We start from the raw sequence: 17,281 nt of genomic DNA on the forward strand, positions 1-17,281 counted from the left end.
GTCGCCTCAGCCTTCTTCGCCTCACTGGAACGCTGCTCCTGCATCAACCTCAACACCACCGATTTCGACGACGACAATAACGCCATCAACGACGACGACGGCCGCCCTCTTTTCCTCACCTCCTCCAGGCCCGCAGCATCCCACCAAGCCCAGCCCATCATCGACCCCAATCAGCCCATCAACAAACCCGCCGCCACCACCACCCATCACCTCAACGACGGCGTTTCAGCTTGATTGGTTGCTGCAGTTCACACGCAGCCTCCGCTCACGGTGATTTTACCATACACTCAACTCAACTCAACTCAACTCAACTCAACTCAAGAAGAAGATAGAAATTGCACTGCTTTTTAGCTTTATGTGTAGCTTGTGTATTGTATGGTCTTGGTTTGTATCTGTAATTTGTGTCCATGCGCGTTGAAATTGTAATTGGATTTTGTAGGCCACTTTTTGCTTGTGAAATGAATTGGGGATTTTGTAAATTCTGTTGATAAAGTTCGAAAAGGGGAAATCTTGCTTTCGTGTCAACGTACAACCTTCACTGCGTAGCGTACAACTACCTTATTCATGTAGATGTAATGCTCCAACATTTCTTGTTATACTTAATTGTAGTTTGAAGTGCTCATGAAATTTCTGAAACTCTGTTTGATAACTTGATTCATATGCAGAGTCATTGGATGCTACATTTCTGCTAAAATCAGTTTTTTTTTTCTTCTTTTTTATTTTGATGCTAAATTTCAGTTATGGTTTTGCTGTAACGTGTAGTTTGGTCAGACTAGGCAAGAACCAATCTCGTGCAGTCAATGCCAATTGTCCAAGTCCTGGTATTGTGGTTTTCGTCACTTTAGCTTGAAAATGGGATTGACAACTCACTCTCACCCACACAGCAGTCGGTGGATTTTGTGCAATAGTGTACTCACTTGTTTAATGCTTCTTGAAGCCTCTGGTGTTTGGAGTTACCCTGCTACTTGGTAAACTCTAGGCATGTAGAAAGGAAAGAAAATCTTACTGGTCACCTGCATTTGGGTGAAGAATTTGTGTTTTTTCATTGTTTGAATTGATAAAAATCATACTGAATTTCCTTTGTGTTATAATTGGTTGCTTCTGAGTTTATCAAAGCGTTATCGTCTAACTTGGACCTTGGGAATTTTGGCATTTGTCTTAGTGGTTTCTTATGTTTCTGGTCATTTAAACCAAGCATTTGCATCACAAGCTAAACATCTCATGGATGTATATAATATATGTGCAATGTAATTGACACTCTTTGTGAGTGGTTGGATGCTGCTCTCATTTTATGAAAGGGAATCTATATGAGGGTAGTGTGTATTTCCCTTAGGTGATCAGTGTTTAGGTCTTGTTCATTTTGAAGACTATAGTTGATTAGCTAGCACTTAGAGACTAGAAGACCAGAGGAGAGCACTTTTCCATGTTGTTGAATGTGCAACATTACTGACAGATATATGGCTGACTAGGGTTCTTTATTCTTTCTGTCTTCCTTTCTTCTTTTTCCCCCACCTATGTAAGGGCATATTATAAGGATGCATCATATGTATCGAAGACTATAGTTGATTAGCTAGCATTTAGAGACTAGAAGACCAGAGGAGAGCACTTTTCCATTTTGTTGAATGTGCAACATTACTGACAGATAAATGGCTGACTAGGGTTCTTTATTCTTTCTTTCTTCCTTTCTTCTTTTTCCCCCACCTATGTAAGGACATATTATAAGGATGCATCATATGTATCGAAATTCGAAGTTTTTTTCCAAAGTAATGATGTGTTGTGTGATCTGTGATGTGTCACAACATATGACAAAATTGATTGTCGATTAGAATTACCGGTCTCATGTGGTGTCTGCTTCTGTAACTAGAAGAAACTGCATCAACGGTCTTCACTTTTCCGTTAATGCAAGATCTTCACCGCAATGTACGTCAAACCTGTTTAAACTTTTTGAATGTTGTCATTGTTTCCTTAGAAGCCACATTGAAATCTTTGTGAGAGATACCTTTAGTAGTATTTGATCTGTTTTCTTACACATTTTAGTCTTCACAATTTCACTTTGGTATTCAAATAAAAATATTACCAGATACAGTAAGAATTTACTCTGTTCCCGAACCAATCAAATCAGATATCATTGAACAACAAATCCTGCTCAAGCATCAACATCCAAAACATAAATAGGAAGGGAATCAGATCTCAGGAGTACCGAAACAATCATATAAGGAAGTCCACCTGTGTCAAGTTGTCTGCAAAATTGGTGCTCTCAGAAGCATGATTTTATGGTCTGGTTGAAAAAAAAGATGCTGCATTAGAAACTGGCATGTTTGGTTGGGGATAATTACTTAGCCATCATATTGTCAAGAAAGAACCATTCACAAAGAACATTGAAAGAACAAGGGAAAGAAAAATTAAGCAGCATGGATATGCAGAATCTCCACATCATGGCACTTTTGTAAAGCATGGATGGGTAAAATTTGCATCCAGCTCATCAACTACATTACTATGCATCATAGACTTATTTGCAGGTAGCTCAAAGGCAACAAAATGAAATACACTCATCAAAATTTGCTGAGTCCAAAATTCGAATCACTTATCTTCGTCTCTCCAGCAAATCAGCATCAAGATGCAACGATGGATTATATACAGCCTCGCTCGCTGCTCCTTCAAGACTCTACCTCTTGGAACCGGAGCCTTGCATCCTGTCCGCGAAGAAAAAGGCAGGCACCCCATCCCTGTGAGTTTCTCCCCTCTTGTTACCTCCACAAAGGATGATAGAACTATCAAAAAACACCTAAACTCCTTTTGAGATTGTTCTTACTTTACTGATAATAAAACGCTCTCTCTCTCTCTAGAAGTGGATAGTGTGAGGGGGTTACAGAAAGTTGGTTACAAATTTTTGTCTTTCAGTGCAGAGTGTTCCTGTAAATTTGTTGCAAGTCTGAGGCTTGGAGCATGTGGCTTCCCTTGGGAGCTCCGCAAGGTGCCAAAAACCAATTTTCTGGATTCAACCAGTTCATCAGCACTGGCATTTCCATGGAGGAGAGGAGTTTCTGCGAGGCTGACTACACAACCAGTTGAGCCAAGCATTTGTAACTCCTGGGCTTAGTTAATGCATCTCTTCTTGCTAGTTTATGGGAAACAGCTCACAAATGACTTATATCACTTGTGTTTTTTATGCTTTTGATATGGGATTAGGCCTGCTAAACTCAGTTTAATTAATAGCTTTTAGTTTCAGTCTATTAATTATATGATTTTTGAAGCCACCCAGAAGAGTTGGAGATTCTTCTTCTCTGTGCAAACTTATGTAGAAGATTTGTGATTTTGAATTATGTGAGAAGCTGAAATATAAGATATGGAAAGGAAGCCAATAGAAACATGCATGCTCAAGTTACTACATGAAACCTGGCACCATCACCCACAGTGATGCTGCGTAGGTTTGAAGCTATCGTGGCATGCATTGGACACAATTATGGGTTGCTCAATTTTTGTCGTATGTTTATTTTAATTATTATTTTTCTGTTTTTCTCAGAATGCCTTTTTTGTTCATCTGCAGCTTCTACAGAACACAATCCCTTTCAACTATTGATTCATTACGGGCAAATACTAATTTGAGTTGGTAAAGATTCGTTTAGGAGATTAAAATAGAGGGTGGTCCTAAAATTCAACACACCATGTTAAAAATCATTAGAAAAAAAAATAAAGGATCTTCAATTATGAGGCTAGAACATGATATGCTAAAATCTTCAAATCTATAGAGATGTGGTTTGTACCCTTGACCAACAAATATTGATATGGGTTAAATGCAATGTTTTTTTTATATATAAGCGGTACTCTAAACAACAAGGGGAGGGGGATTTCTCACACACACACACTATCAATGTGTCATGACTGTTCTAACATAAGACTACTGGGTGCAAGTCAATGCCCGTTTCCACTAAGCTAGACCTCATTGACAAACATTTGTTTGTTCAATCAGTATGGTGCAAATTTTAAATTTTGGTAATGATCCAATTACATGCGCAATCATCAATTTTAACATTCTTTTACAACAATGTTAGAAAGTAACTCATTATGCTAAACTCGAGTAATTAAATCCCCTACCTATGATATAGTAATTACAACATGGGACTTTGTCCCACGAAATGATATTTAATCAAAATCATAAATAGTAAAATGTTGAGTTATAATTTAGCAGAATTGAAGTTGAGACCTCTTCCAACATTGAGAAGAGCTGGTTTACAATCTGACATGAAAGAGCGAAACACAAGCCACATTGTAATGAAAATCCAAAGCGGCTAGTTTGCAATCTGATGAAGATCCATACCATATGTTTGTAAAAACGTACCAGAAATAAAATAATGATCCCAAAAGTTGATATATCCATAAAGCTTTGGGAATAAAATCTTTGCCTTAGTGTCTTCAAGTTTCTAACAAAGGTGGGGTTGGGGTGTGAAGGCGTGCAGCCACTATGCTTATGATTGAGTAGAAGAGCCTGTCCATCAAAAGCACAGCAAACAATCCCATCCATTGCTCACTTTTTTCACTCTATTTGCCTGTCTCATACACTAAGTTTACAGATACATAAAATACACAAATTACTGACTCTACCATTAGAAATGTTAGCTGTATATTTTTAATGTGAGCAATGCTGGCTGCAATGCCATGAACCAAAGTACTGAATTAAAGCATGTAGAGGCAGAGCCAGCTGAACCCTTTGTTTGAAAGCTTTCCCTAAAGCACATGAACTTTTACAAGTTACAATTGGGGAGTTCAAAAGGTCATTCAGAGAGAAATTAAGAAAGTTTCTGATGGGAGTGAAATGATGGATTCTAAACACAAAGAGAACAGAGCAGGGGAGCTGTTCAGGTATTGGTATCTAGGTAGTAGCAGGTGTGTCTATTTTTCTCAGTCAAATGACATGATTTCATGACAAAGAAGGTATTGAGAGAAAAGAAAAGTAAAATCTCTTTTGGGTTGAGAAAGAAAGAGGTTTAAACCATTCCCCACATTGGGTCACATTGAATAATCACACACACCCAACAACTTATTATCACCAATGCATGTTAGAGGTATCATGAAAGCTGACAAACATGATACACCTACAAGAACCCTGCTTTTTCCTTCTTCTTTTTTTCTTTCTCTTGCAATCAAAAATATATATTACAAAAAAAGGAAAAAAGGAAAAAAGCAGGAAACAGGAAAAAAAATTAATAAAAAAAGTATAAAAAAAAGTATCTTGGATTCACTCTATTAAGCACCCCTTCCACCACCCCCATCTCGCCACCAAGTTCAAACTCTGTGTGCGAGTGAGTGTCTGTGTAAATGGCAAACTTGCTCAATTCATTTACAATAGTTCTAAGCTTTTTGTTCATCTATGGTTACAATTACAATGTGCATGTTATGGCACAATGGCCAAGTGGAGGATCAACCAGGTTCTATGATTTCAAGGTCTCTTTTAACTTACTTCTTTTATGTGTTTTTCTTTTTCTATTGATTTCTCCTGATTTTTCTGGTTAATGAAGGTCAATTTGATGCCAATTTTTAGGTACAAACCAAAAGAGTTACCAAACTGTGCAGCACCAAGGACATGGTGACCATCAATGGGAAGTTCCCAGGGCCATCTGTTTATGCTCAGGAAGATGATAGAATCATTGTCAATGTAACTAATGAGACACCTTTCAATGTCACAATTCACTGGTAAACCAATGAGCTTATATATTTGTTCATAACTTGATTGCTTATTTTCTTACTAATTATTTCTTTTCTTTTTATTTTTCAAATCAAGGCATGGTGTCAGACAAAAGCTATCATGCTGGTTTGATGGACCTTCATACATAACCCAATGTCCAATTCAAGCTGGCCAGAGTTTTACATATGAATTTACAATGGTGAAGCAGAAAGGCACCTTCTTTTGGCATGCTCATGTTTCCTGGCTAAGGGCAACTGTTTATGGTGCCCTTATTGTATATCCAAAAACTGGGGCTCCTTACCCATTCAAAGCCCCTTATGAAGAGCACACCTTAATACTAGGTACTTAACAAATATATATATATGATTTTCATCTGGGGAAGTGATAATCTTTTGAAAAGTAATTGTTGGGTTCTGAGTGATGTTTACAAATTAATTATGTTATGGAAGTTCGGATTAATTTTGATTATTTAGACAATTGTATTAGGGGAGTATTGGCTGCAGGATGTTGTACAACTTGAAAGAGCCACTGCAGCAAGTGGAGGACCTCCCACACCAACAAACGCCTATACAATCAATGGCCATCCAGGGCCAAACTACAACTGCTCCAACAATGGTAATATAGAAAATCTAAAACAATGTTATATGTATAATATTTACCACGTTTCGCTCGTAGACGTGAAACTTTTTAATGGCCAACAATGTGATTAGTAAATGTAGTATGGATAGTTCATTAGTCTCCTTGCTTTTGTCATTAATTGTTTTGCTTGCTTACTATGTGATGTTGTGATTGTTTCAGATGTGTTTCAGATTGATGTGGTCTCAGGGAAGACATACTTGCTAAGGCTAATACATGCAGGCTTAAACATGGAGAACTTCTTTGCCATTGCTAATCACAAACTGACAATTGTGGAAGCTGATGCAGAGTATACAAAGCCATTCACCACAGACCGTGTGATGCTTGGACCAGGCCAGACCATGAGTGTCTTAGTCACAGCTGATCAGTCTCCAGGAAAATACTCCATGGCCATGGGACCTTACATGTCAGCCAAGGGTGTCAAATTCCAAAACATTTCATCCATTGCTTATTTCCAATACTCGGGTGCTGTCCCTAATAGCCTATCTTTACCTGCTAAATTGCCCTGCTTCAACGATAATCTAGCCGTTAAGACGGTCATGGATGGATTAAGGAGCCTAAACCCTGTTAATGTTTCAAGACAGATTGACACTGACCTTTTTGTCACCATTGGATTGAATGTTCAAAAGTGTCACTCCAAGACACCAAAACAAAATTGCCAAGGCCTTAATAATGGGGTTATGGCAGCATCAATGAACAATATAAGTTTTGTTAAGCCAAAAATTTCACTTTTGGAAGCTTATTATAAGAAGATTAATGGCTCTTTCACAGAGGACTTCCCTGGGGTACCCCTTAAGTTCTATGACTTTGTCAATGGGGCACCTAATAATGTTCCTAACAATACACAGGCATTGAATGGGACTAAGGCGTTGGTCCTTGAATATGGTGCTAGAGTGCAACTCATCATGCAGGACACTGGAACAGTCACAACTGAGAATCACCCAATTCATCTTCATGGCTATAGCTTCTATGTTGTTGGGTATGGCACTGGGAACTACAACCCGAAAACTGCAAACTTCAACTTGGTGGATCCACCTTACATGAACACAATTGGAGTCCCTGTGGGTGGATGGGCTGCTATACGTTTTGTTGCTGACAATCCTGGTAAGTGTTGTATTTCTATATTAATACTAATGGGTTAATGCTATAGTCAGTTGCGCGTGGGGACGTGAAGCTATCATATTTGTTGACCTGTTTGGAGAACAGATGTGCTAGCATCACACGTCCGCACACGACTAACGCACAGGAGGAAATGGCATCACCAATGACAATTTTTATTAATTGCAGGGGTTTGGTTTATGCATTGTCACCTTGACATACACCAGTCTTGGGGATTAGGCACAGTGCTTGTTGTGAAGAATGGAAAAGGAGACCTTGAGATCCTTCCTCACCCTCCTGCAGACTTGCCCCAGTGCTAGAGTGCCTTTGGATTTTGATAGCTGACATAGAAAGATTGTTGTAAGTTAAGTTGTAACCTTTTGTTTCCAATCGAGGATTTTTTGGTCCATTTCTTTCTTTAAAACTTGAAATTGGGGTGGGGTTGTAAACGAGAGCATAATCAAATTTAAAAGGGGATTTTATTTTTTTATGATTTTAATAGAAAGGCAATTTTTCTTTTTCTTCATTTGTTTGGATTCTCCTAACGTAAGTATACATGTTTTGTTGGTGTTCCTAACTTCCGGACTCAATTCTTCCTCAGTCTTGGTAAGCAAATGTTTTTCTTGTCATAAACCTGCTAATATTCTTACCCAATATATGAGATAATTGCTCCATGCACTTCATTTAGGCTCTTTTTTTATAGAGATCTTTTTAATGTGATACAAGTATCACAGCAGCCAAACAGACGGGTCAAATGCATTCACTAGTTTTGTTGGCAACTTCTTTCTTCAGGTTAGAGGTAAGCTTCTAGTTGTACGAGCAGCCAAGCAGGAATCTAAGTTGTAATGTAATTATTAAAGATTAACTTCACACAATCATCAATAATATATCTTCCTTTTTATATTGTCGACTTGACAGAATAAATCATCAGTAAACAACGACGTGTTTCATGTTTGCCTCTGGTTAAACTCTAGAGCAGAGGTTTAGGGGTTAACCCTTTCTGAAGTCCAGCATTTCTCTTCATTGGGACTTCCAGTGGATGCAAACGTCAGCCTCTGGTTACTCTTCAGGTTCAAGTAATCAACCTGTGAACATGATAAAACTCAAGAAAATTAAGCAGGGAAATTAAACACATTGTAAGACGAATCATGAATGTAAGACTAGAGAAGCAAACCTGTTGCGGGTCTAGAACAAGAACACAAAATGCACCAACGGGGCCTGTAGAAGGATCGACAGAGACTTCCTTGGGTGGTTCTTCACTTAGATTGGGAAGACCTGGCTGGGGCCCCAAATACTGCAGTCTTGATTTCAGAGAACTGGAAGCCCACGATTTCTCTCTTTGCTGCAGCAGGCAATTTGAGAGGAGAACATTACAGCATGAATAATAGCAAAATATATGCTGTATTACATTTTTTAAACATCCACTTGAGGTCAAAGATCATGGCAAGGTTACTTCAATTCGTTAAATATTTAATAAATTATGTTTCCAAACTATCTGATCTCCAACAGCACTCAATCTTCTAAAATATATACACCTTCCATCCCTGCATCTCGGGAACATGTTCAACTCTGACATCTCTTTTTGAGGGAACATGTTCAACTCTGACATCTCTTTTTGACAAACATTGTTCATCCTTGCTATGCAAGGGAGTCAACAAAGTGGCACCATGCCAAAAATCATCTCACTCCAGCACCAAGCTTAGCCCAATTTTACTGTCTTTGGCCCAGAACATGTCCCTCTCTAGAAGTTACATGATAAATCATTATCCAAAGTCCAGTGGAAATCTTATAAGCAAACAACAATGCATCATGTTAGCACTAAGGTAGGCCCTTGATTAAATCTTCTTTCCTTTGTTGGGAGAGAAGATTATGTGGTGTGTTTCAAACTGGATTTAGAAGTTTCTATCCATAGACAACTGAATTTAGAAAATTTATGTTTAACACCGAGTCTATGCAATGGCAATTTAGAACCGCTAAAATCCACCCCTGATACTATCTATTTGTCAACCGAGTATCAAAAGAATTATCAATTTCAAACTGCTAAAGCCTTTTTCCAGTCATGATCGTTGATTCCTTCAACAACATTTTGGTCATAATTACCATTTCATCCGGAAACTTATCTCAAACATACAATCTAACATGAAAACTAGGACTTCCGAATCCGAAGTACCATTTACATTCTAGAATCTGAAGACTCAAAATTTAGATTAAGCAGTTGCCGCAACAAATTCCAACATATTTAAAGTATGAATTCAGATTATGATACATGCATTTTCCTTTCCCTCTATTCTAGAAAGGGTCCTGACCTCACCTGAAGTTTTATGGGGTCGGGATTTGATCCATCAATAATATCAACTGTTCCATTGATCCGAAATTGCTCCCAAGAGTCAGTAAAGTACCAACATATCTAGAACATGGAAAATTAAGCCTAAGAACAAAAGAATAAAAAGGGGGCAGAAAACTATTATCATCAAACTCTAAAAGAACCTTTAATTCTAGTGCAAATAGATACAAAGCAGATAGTTTCATAACAAACTCAGGAAATGTACCTCAAAGATAAATTACCTCAGCAAAAGGGCAATGCTTAAGCTCCTCAATCTGCAAAAATTTATGAAGAATACATCATATCAGCTGAGCTGAAAACAACAAATTAAAACTGTAAATTAACGGGTCGAACAAGAATGACCTTACGACTTCTGCCATCGGTATTGATTTGAATCTTATCACTATCCTCTTGAAATCCCCTGAGGGTACCAGCAAAGTCATCAACTTTAATTTCTTTTAGAGAGAGAGAGAGAGAGAGAGAGAGAGAGAATCATTACCTGAAAACAACAGTACGATTTGAAGGTCTCCCATTACAAGCAATAGTTGCCTACAATTCCCAATCAACCATCAAAGATTCAAACTTTAACAAACAAAAAGATTGATTACTAGAGAGAGAGAGAGAGAGAGAGGCATACAAGCTGAATGTAGGAAGTGTGCCTGAGGTGGGCATTGGATTCCATTGCGTTGAGAAGGAGCTGCTTCCATGGCGCTGGTGCTGTTACTGCTCCCATTGCTCTGCTAATCTCTGCTTCTTCGTGTTTCTCGATTTGTTGATTTTCAGCTTCTGAACATTTTTCGTCTCGCCACCATAACCAGCGGTTTCTGATCGACTTTTCTGTTTTTCCAAACCCCAAAAGCGCGAGGCAGAATCGTGTGTTCGGTGTTGGTGCGAGTTAGCATGAACGACAGAGTATTTGATGTCGTTGCTCTTTGTTACCAAGAATATTTACCAGAACATAAATGGGGTCCTTAATTCGAGATAGAAAATCTATAACAAAAATGGTGTAGGCTAGCTAAATTGCAATCTCATGTCTCAGTAATATAAGATTATAAGTTAGTTCTTCCCAATAAAATTTAGAAATAACATGATTAAATATACTGTTTAATTAGTGTATATGTTAAAAGATGTCAAGTGATTACGATGCATGTTAATTATCCATATTTAATCTAACAATTAAAAGCATCCATGATACTTGTGGGGTGAGAGATGAGGAGGTAGATCCTCAATTCATTTTCTCTAATAGTAGTTGTCTCTAATAAGTTGGAGGAAGTCTCGTATTTTGTTTACATGAAGGCGATAACAAGGAGTTGGATGTTTAATCTTGATTAGTTCATAAAAAATAAAATTAAAGATTAAAAATAATTTTTATTTATCATAATCTAAAAGATATATAACTTTTATTTGTGGGGTCTCCTAATAAAACTGGCTTTAGACATGTTTTTATTTGTGCTCTTTGCTATAAAAGACATAAATTATCGTGTTTCATATCCATGATCACGGTGCATCCACATTAAAATGTTTGGTTTTCTCTAAACGGTTTTCATTGCTTCTATTATTTGTGCTTTCATTATGACAACTCGAACATATCTGTAAAAACATTTCAAGTTCAACTTTCACACTATTCTTGTACAAATGGGAGCTTCTGGCTAGTTCCCATACGTACAAGTTCGATTCTTGACCTCAAAACTCTCAATCAAAATAAAAAGAAAAGCTTTTTGCATATAATAATTAGACATTCCATGTTTTGTTTCTCTTGTCTTTCTCTTTCCACCTGATATTCTCTCTTCACTTTTTTCATAAAAATAGAAAGATATGTGGGTTGCAACTTGCAAGGCGGCAGCAAGTTTGTGACTGTTATTTTGAGAAGTCTCTTTATTATATAGATTGATTCTAGTAAAAGTTTGTGATTGATGTCATGATGTTCATATTGTGCACTCCACATGAAATGTGTTTTTTTTCTTGTGTGCATACCAGGACCCATGTGGGTTGCTGCTGTTCCATTACATAAGGCAAAAAATCTCTTAGATAGCAAAATATTGGAAAATAATGTGGGGAGATTAAGTAATTAGTCAAGGTGGGACCCTCTATCATGGCCATGGTAATGGACGACCGTTCATTCGATTTTGCCCTAAACCTTGTCAAACTAAAATATTCCATACGGATATTCTATTTCTATCTACCTTTGTGAGAATAGAAGTTGATCACGAGCCCATCTACCTTGCACTATAACCAAAAGTTTATTGTCGACCAAGGGACAAACCAACACAACAAACAAATTATACAATCAAAACCCTTTTTTTGTTGAGACAACCCAAGGCCTAGGATTTTCAATCGTAGTGGTCCTTGTGTCTATATTCAGATTTCATTTTCATCCTCCGACTCAATTTTTAGTAATTTCGGTCTTCTAGTTGTCGCACGTATATATTCCAATTTAGTCCTTATAATTTGAGAGTGCCTCGTAATTAATAAGCTAATTAGATTTTAGAAATTTTCACAAGAAGGCGAAGAAAAAAGGATTAAATATTTCGTAGTAAGTTATAATAACAAAACCTAACACCATTAGGCAAAATTTAATTCATTATTATTAGATTCCTTCCTCCTTTCCAAGTTGTTTGGTTGATTTTTGTCTCCATGTTTTGATGGGATGCATAATCTGTCTGCATGCAGAGGGGATCATAAAGGAGAGGCAACCAATTTTTACATATGTATTATATGAGTGCGATGACAAGACAGAAATTGGTCCTACTACTTTTTTTTTTTTTTTTTTTAACTGTCAATGGGGCGAGATGTAGCAAAGGCAGTTGAGGCACATCAATGCCTTTTGCTTGTTTAATTAATGCAGTACTCTTTCGTTTCTGCATTCAATTTATATCCAAATTGTCAAACAAAGTACGGCAAATATTCATATATGCTCATATTATTATTCTTCTTCAATATGGAGGTATTTATACAAGTACAAAGATGTGTTAACCCTAAATAAAATAGGAAATATATCTAAATTACAATAAGAAGTAAATCTCTATTACAATAGGACTAAATAATAATTGGTAAGTAACCAAAATTCTAATGAAATAAGGAACCAGAATCCTAACTAAGTAAGGACTCGCCAACACTCCCCCTCAAGTTGGGCAAAGATATTTCGCATGCCCAACTTGACAAGCGAGTTATAGAACACCATACTTGAGAAGCACCAATTGTAGAGAAGGTCTTTTTGTCAACTACAAGTGAAACAAATGACAAACTAAAGCAAAGTTCACAGCGGAAACACAAGAGCAAACCCTAAAAAATAGGGCACATAGCAGAACACAGAAACCTTGTGAGCACGACAATAGATAAGGCAAAATACAGAAGCCCTGTGAGCACGGCAGAAGATAAGGTAGATAGCAGAACACAGAAACCCTGTGAGCACGGCAGAAGATAAGGCAGAAACCAAACCCTAAAAAATAGGGTAAGGCAAGGCAAACACACCAGCAAAGGCATGAGCAACAATACTGGCACCATAACATGCAGGAGCAACAATACTGGCACTAACAAGAGCAATACAAGGCACTGGTACCAGCAAGAGCAACATGGCAGAGACATAACAGACATCATCAACAACAATACAAGGCATTGGCACCAGCAACAGCAGAGACAAGGTCAACGGGCATGACCACAGTGAAAACACATCAGCCATGGAAGATAGGTGGTTAAATTGCAGTGGAATAGATAAGCAGCGGTGTCACTCCCCCTCAAATCCGACGATGTATGAGAGTCGAGATTTGGAGAAAGTAACACCCAAATAAAGTTGCAGCACTCCCCCTCAAATCCGACACTGGTAAAGGGTCGAGATTTGGAAGAAGAGAAATTGAATAATAGTAAAGAGACTCAAACATGCCAGTCTCGTGGCAGAAACAAATGCAAGAGGGGAAGGTGGTAGCATACAGTTGTCCCATGAAGAAAAAACTTCAGAAAAGGAGAATAGTAAGGGAGGAAACCCAGCAAATCATGAACAGAGACAAAGACAAAGATAAGGTGCTCAAAACTGAGAAGCGGAAAGGCAACTCAAGAGAGTAGCTGAAGAAGACAGAGACCGGCAGAACAGTCAAAGGAAAGGCTCGGCGAGCGGTGACGAGGCTCGCGGAGGAAAGCAACAGCTCGGTGAGCGGTGACGAGGCTCACAGAGGAAAGCAACGGCTCGGTGAGCGGTGACGAGGCTCACGTAGTAAAGAGACTTGTTATAAATTTTCAAAGATAGAGAAGCTGAGACATCAAGAAAGACCATAAGATGAAGACCCATGATGGGTTAGGAATGAGGAGTGCCAACGACTCTCAATTTGGCAGAGGTTATCACAGGATCGGAACCTGGCTCTGATACCATGTCAAACAAAGTAGGGCAAATATTCATATATGCTCATATTATTATTCTTCTCCAATATGGAGATATTTATACAAGTACAAAGATGTGTTAACCCTAAATAAAATAGGAAATATATCTAAATTACAATAGGAAGTAAATCTCTATTTCAATATGACTAAATAATAATTGGTAAGTAACCAAAATTCTAATGAAATAAGGAACCAGAATCCTAACTAAATAAGGACTCGCCAACACAAATGTGATTCATCCATTTTTAGAAATTGATGCGATTCATCACAAGAAATGAAAAACATGGGAAAAAAAAAAAGGAAAAAAAAACAGAAGCATTAATTTACACTTTCCCGGCTTGAATGTTTTCGTTAGATGAAGCAGCAATTCAATAAATTTATGCTTTCGACACTGGTGAAGTGAAGATACTAGCTAGAGGCTAGAACACACTGCATGGAAATCAATCATATGTTTTTCACTGCAAAAAAATTCAGCTGCCAACCAGATGCCAGGATTACTGGAATAGGGATTTATTGATCAATTGCCATAGGGAATTATTGATCAACTGCCATAGGGATTTGTTGATCAACTGTCAGAGCTAGCTGTGCTGAGTTAATTTTGCAGAAAATAAAACAACAACAACAACATCAATAATAATAATAATAACAACAATTGAAAAAATAAACATCGGTGTGACAGTACTCATCATGTCACGTTTCTATTTCTAACTCTGGAGTACTATAACAAAAAAATTTGGCTTTCTTTTGCAATATAGAAATTATTCCTTCTTACAAGTCGGAGTTGCGTAAATTAATCATAATAAGTACATTAGGACTCCATTTGTTTTGTTTTTCCTCCGATTAAACAGTCATTCTTCTTTTGACAAACAAATACATACAGATCTATAATTTACTTTCACTTCGAATAGTAAAGAATAAATGATTCTTTATTTATAACTAAGAAAGCAAAACATTTTTGTCCTCACTTCATTCCTTAACCATGAAGTTGGGGGTTCGATCCCCCCCATGGGAATGGAGCGCATTTTGTGGCCAGCCATTTACCTCCATTGGGAGAGCTCCCGCGGCGAAAGGGATTAGTCACTACTGTCGGCGGTGGATACCCTTGGGTCTCACCTAAAAAAACATTTTTGTCTTGCATGCGATCCTAAATTAATCCTCACTTAATTTCAAATGAACATTTACTTATATCATACGTATGATGAAGATTTGTTATTTACAGTAAGATGGACAAGGAAGTGCAGCTTAGTACGTACTAGAGCCCGTGGCATTGTCACACAAATTTGAAAACAAATATGAGTAGTGGAGTGAGAAAAAAAAAACTCATGCTTGCCCATATAAAGTAGTGTTGTAACCAAAAGGTAAAAACTTAGATTTGATTGTTATTACTAGCTAAATTTACATCATCATCAACTTAAATTCTATTAATTTACATTAACAAGTAACCATCACACAGATTCACAAATATTGAAAAAAATTACATAATTAAAGGTCCAATATGACTACACGGTTGGCTAGAAACTAGAAGGTAAGCACGTGAAAACCTAAAGTTCAAACAAACTAATCTCAAAACGCTTTCGCGCGACAACCCACTAATCTTTCATACACTACTTTAATTATTATTTTTTTTATCTTAATTTTTTAGATCAGCAGTGACTCAGCAAATGAGTCTAATTCAAGTTGGTTCTGATGATCATGATGATGATCTGTCTTCAGCAGCGCCTGCAGATATTCTTCATAAAGATTTTCAAGCGTATGATCATCAGCTGAATTGGGTACTTGATCTTGATCATCACTAACACAAAACACAACCCCATTGGCCCAAGGATGAACTAAAACTTGATCGTTTTCATTAACACCAAAAGCTCCTCCTCCTCCTTTTAAGTCTTGGCTTGAAGTGGTAGTAGTAGAGGTGGTGCTACTAGTAAAACTGTCATTTCTTGGCAGGGATAAAAAGGAAGTTACCCTAGTGGGTTTTGGGAGGTGAACTTTAGGCTTTAGTGGCTCCACATGTTGACCTGTTTTGTTCTTGTGTTTCACCGCCATCTCCTTCTTGTTCATGTTGTTCTTGGTTTTTTGGTTCTTTCTCCTTTTATTTTCTTTGACCACGGGCTCAGATAATTTCTTGTGGGTGCTTGGGTCGGTGCCTTGGCTTCTGAGTTTTTTGCTAAGATGGGTGTTCCAGTAGTTCTTGATCTCGTTATCGGTTCGACCCGGAAGCCTACCGGCGATGAGAGACCAACGGTTGCCCAGAAGTGAATGTAGTCTGACAATCAGGTCATCTTCATCTGGGGTTATGTTGCCTCTCTTTATGTCTGGTCTTAAATAGTTCATCCACCTCAGCCTGCAACTCTTCCCACACCTAAGGAGGCCTTCATGGACAAAGACAGTCACAAATTAAATTGTGAGAAATTTGACCACTAAAATACAAAAGAAATGGTAACTAGCTAGCTATGTAGGACAATATATAATTCATCTAAAGAAATGTGGAAATTGAACAATAACAAACAAAAAAAAGCTCATAAAATCCTTTAGCTACCAGCTTTTTTGGGCATGGATCTCCAATGGCCTTCCCCATGAGCTTCAATATACTTGGTGAGCAATGTGTCTTCTCTAGGAGTCCATGGACCTCTATGCAAACCAACCTTAGAACAACAAGGAGCCCTTCCCATATTCACTCACTCTCTCTCTCTCTCCCTCTCTAGCTAGATCTCTTTCTCTTCCTCAAGAATATAAATTTGCCCGAGAGAACTATAGTGAGAGAGAATAAGAGGGAGCTAGAGAGAAAAGGAAAGAAGAGGACTGATGCTCTCTAAGCACAAAGGATTCTCACACCTTGTGCTCCTTTTTAATGTTAGGGGGGACAAAGTCGCTAACGTGCGTTAAATAAAAATCTAATTTCTTATATATATATAATTATGTAATTTTAAAATTATTTATCGGAAAACGTACTCTTACCTACTTTAATACATAAGATCTTTAAGGCATATGGTGGGGTCACAAACCATTGCTCAAATTGACTCTCTTGTCTGATTCATGTGTGGTTTAAAATTTATATATATATATATATATATATAGCTTCTATATATGTTGATATATAAATTATAAATATATAATTATACATATAGTGAATGAATTCTCTAATAAGATCCAACTTGTTGCCAACCGTTTAA

General features: G+C 37.5%; 3 protein-coding genes and 1 long non-coding RNA gene across 5 annotated transcripts; 2 read left to right on the forward strand and 2 right to left on the reverse strand.

Moving 5' to 3' along the window:
- The first annotated feature begins 230 nt into the window (after positions 1–230).
- On the forward strand, positions 231–3,278 carry LOC148296944 (uncharacterized). The gene is made up of 3 exons (XR_015833504.1): positions 231–572; positions 763–2,728; positions 2,902–3,278. It is a non-coding gene; the product is annotated as an uncharacterized LOC148296944 (long non-coding RNA).
- A 1,992-nt stretch (positions 3,279–5,270) lies between these two features.
- On the forward strand, positions 5,271–7,903 carry LAC6 (laccase 6). The gene is made up of 6 exons (XM_021959360.2): positions 5,271–5,442; positions 5,540–5,691; positions 5,780–6,024; positions 6,170–6,298; positions 6,482–7,423; positions 7,607–7,903. The coding sequence occupies exons 1-6, from the start codon at positions 5,317–5,319 to the stop codon at positions 7,735–7,737; spliced, it is 1,725 nt and encodes a 574-aa protein (XP_021815052.1). The 5' UTR covers positions 5,271–5,316; the 3' UTR covers positions 7,738–7,903.
- Positions 7,904–8,253: 350 nt separating this feature from the next.
- On the reverse strand, positions 8,254–10,648 carry LOC110757641 (Pyridoxamine 5'-phosphate oxidase family protein). Of its 2 annotated transcripts, XM_021959324.2 has the most exons (7): positions 10,378–10,639; positions 10,240–10,289; positions 10,104–10,161; positions 9,983–10,015; positions 9,729–9,824; positions 8,592–8,759; positions 8,254–8,502 (listed from the first exon to the last, which is right to left on the reverse strand). In XM_021959324.2, exons 1-7 carry the CDS (start codon positions 10,471–10,473, stop codon positions 8,401–8,403), a joined length of 603 nt encoding a protein of 200 aa, XP_021815016.1. In that variant the 5' UTR covers positions 10,474–10,639; the 3' UTR covers positions 8,254–8,400. The 2 variants fall into 2 exon arrangements, with proteins under 2 accessions (XP_021815016.1, XP_021815018.1); XM_021959326.2 differs by lacking the exon at positions 9,729–9,824 and having other exon boundaries at positions 10,378–10,648.
- Positions 10,649–15,519: 4,871 nt separating this feature from the next.
- LOC110757640 (uncharacterized) lies at positions 15,520–16,955 on the reverse strand. The gene is made up of 2 exons (XM_021959323.2): positions 16,648–16,955; positions 15,520–16,480 (listed from the first exon to the last, which is right to left on the reverse strand). Exons 1-2 carry the CDS (start codon positions 16,778–16,780, stop codon positions 15,750–15,752), a joined length of 864 nt encoding a protein of 287 aa, XP_021815015.1. The 5' UTR covers positions 16,781–16,955; the 3' UTR covers positions 15,520–15,749.
- Between the last annotated feature and the right edge of the window lie 326 nt (positions 16,956–17,281).

The sequence above is a fragment of the Prunus avium genome, chromosome 2, assembly GCF_965620075.1.
Source record: "Prunus avium chromosome 2, drPruAviu1.hap1.1, whole genome shotgun sequence".
NCBI lineage: Eukaryota > Viridiplantae > Streptophyta > Magnoliopsida > Rosales > Rosaceae > Prunus > Prunus avium.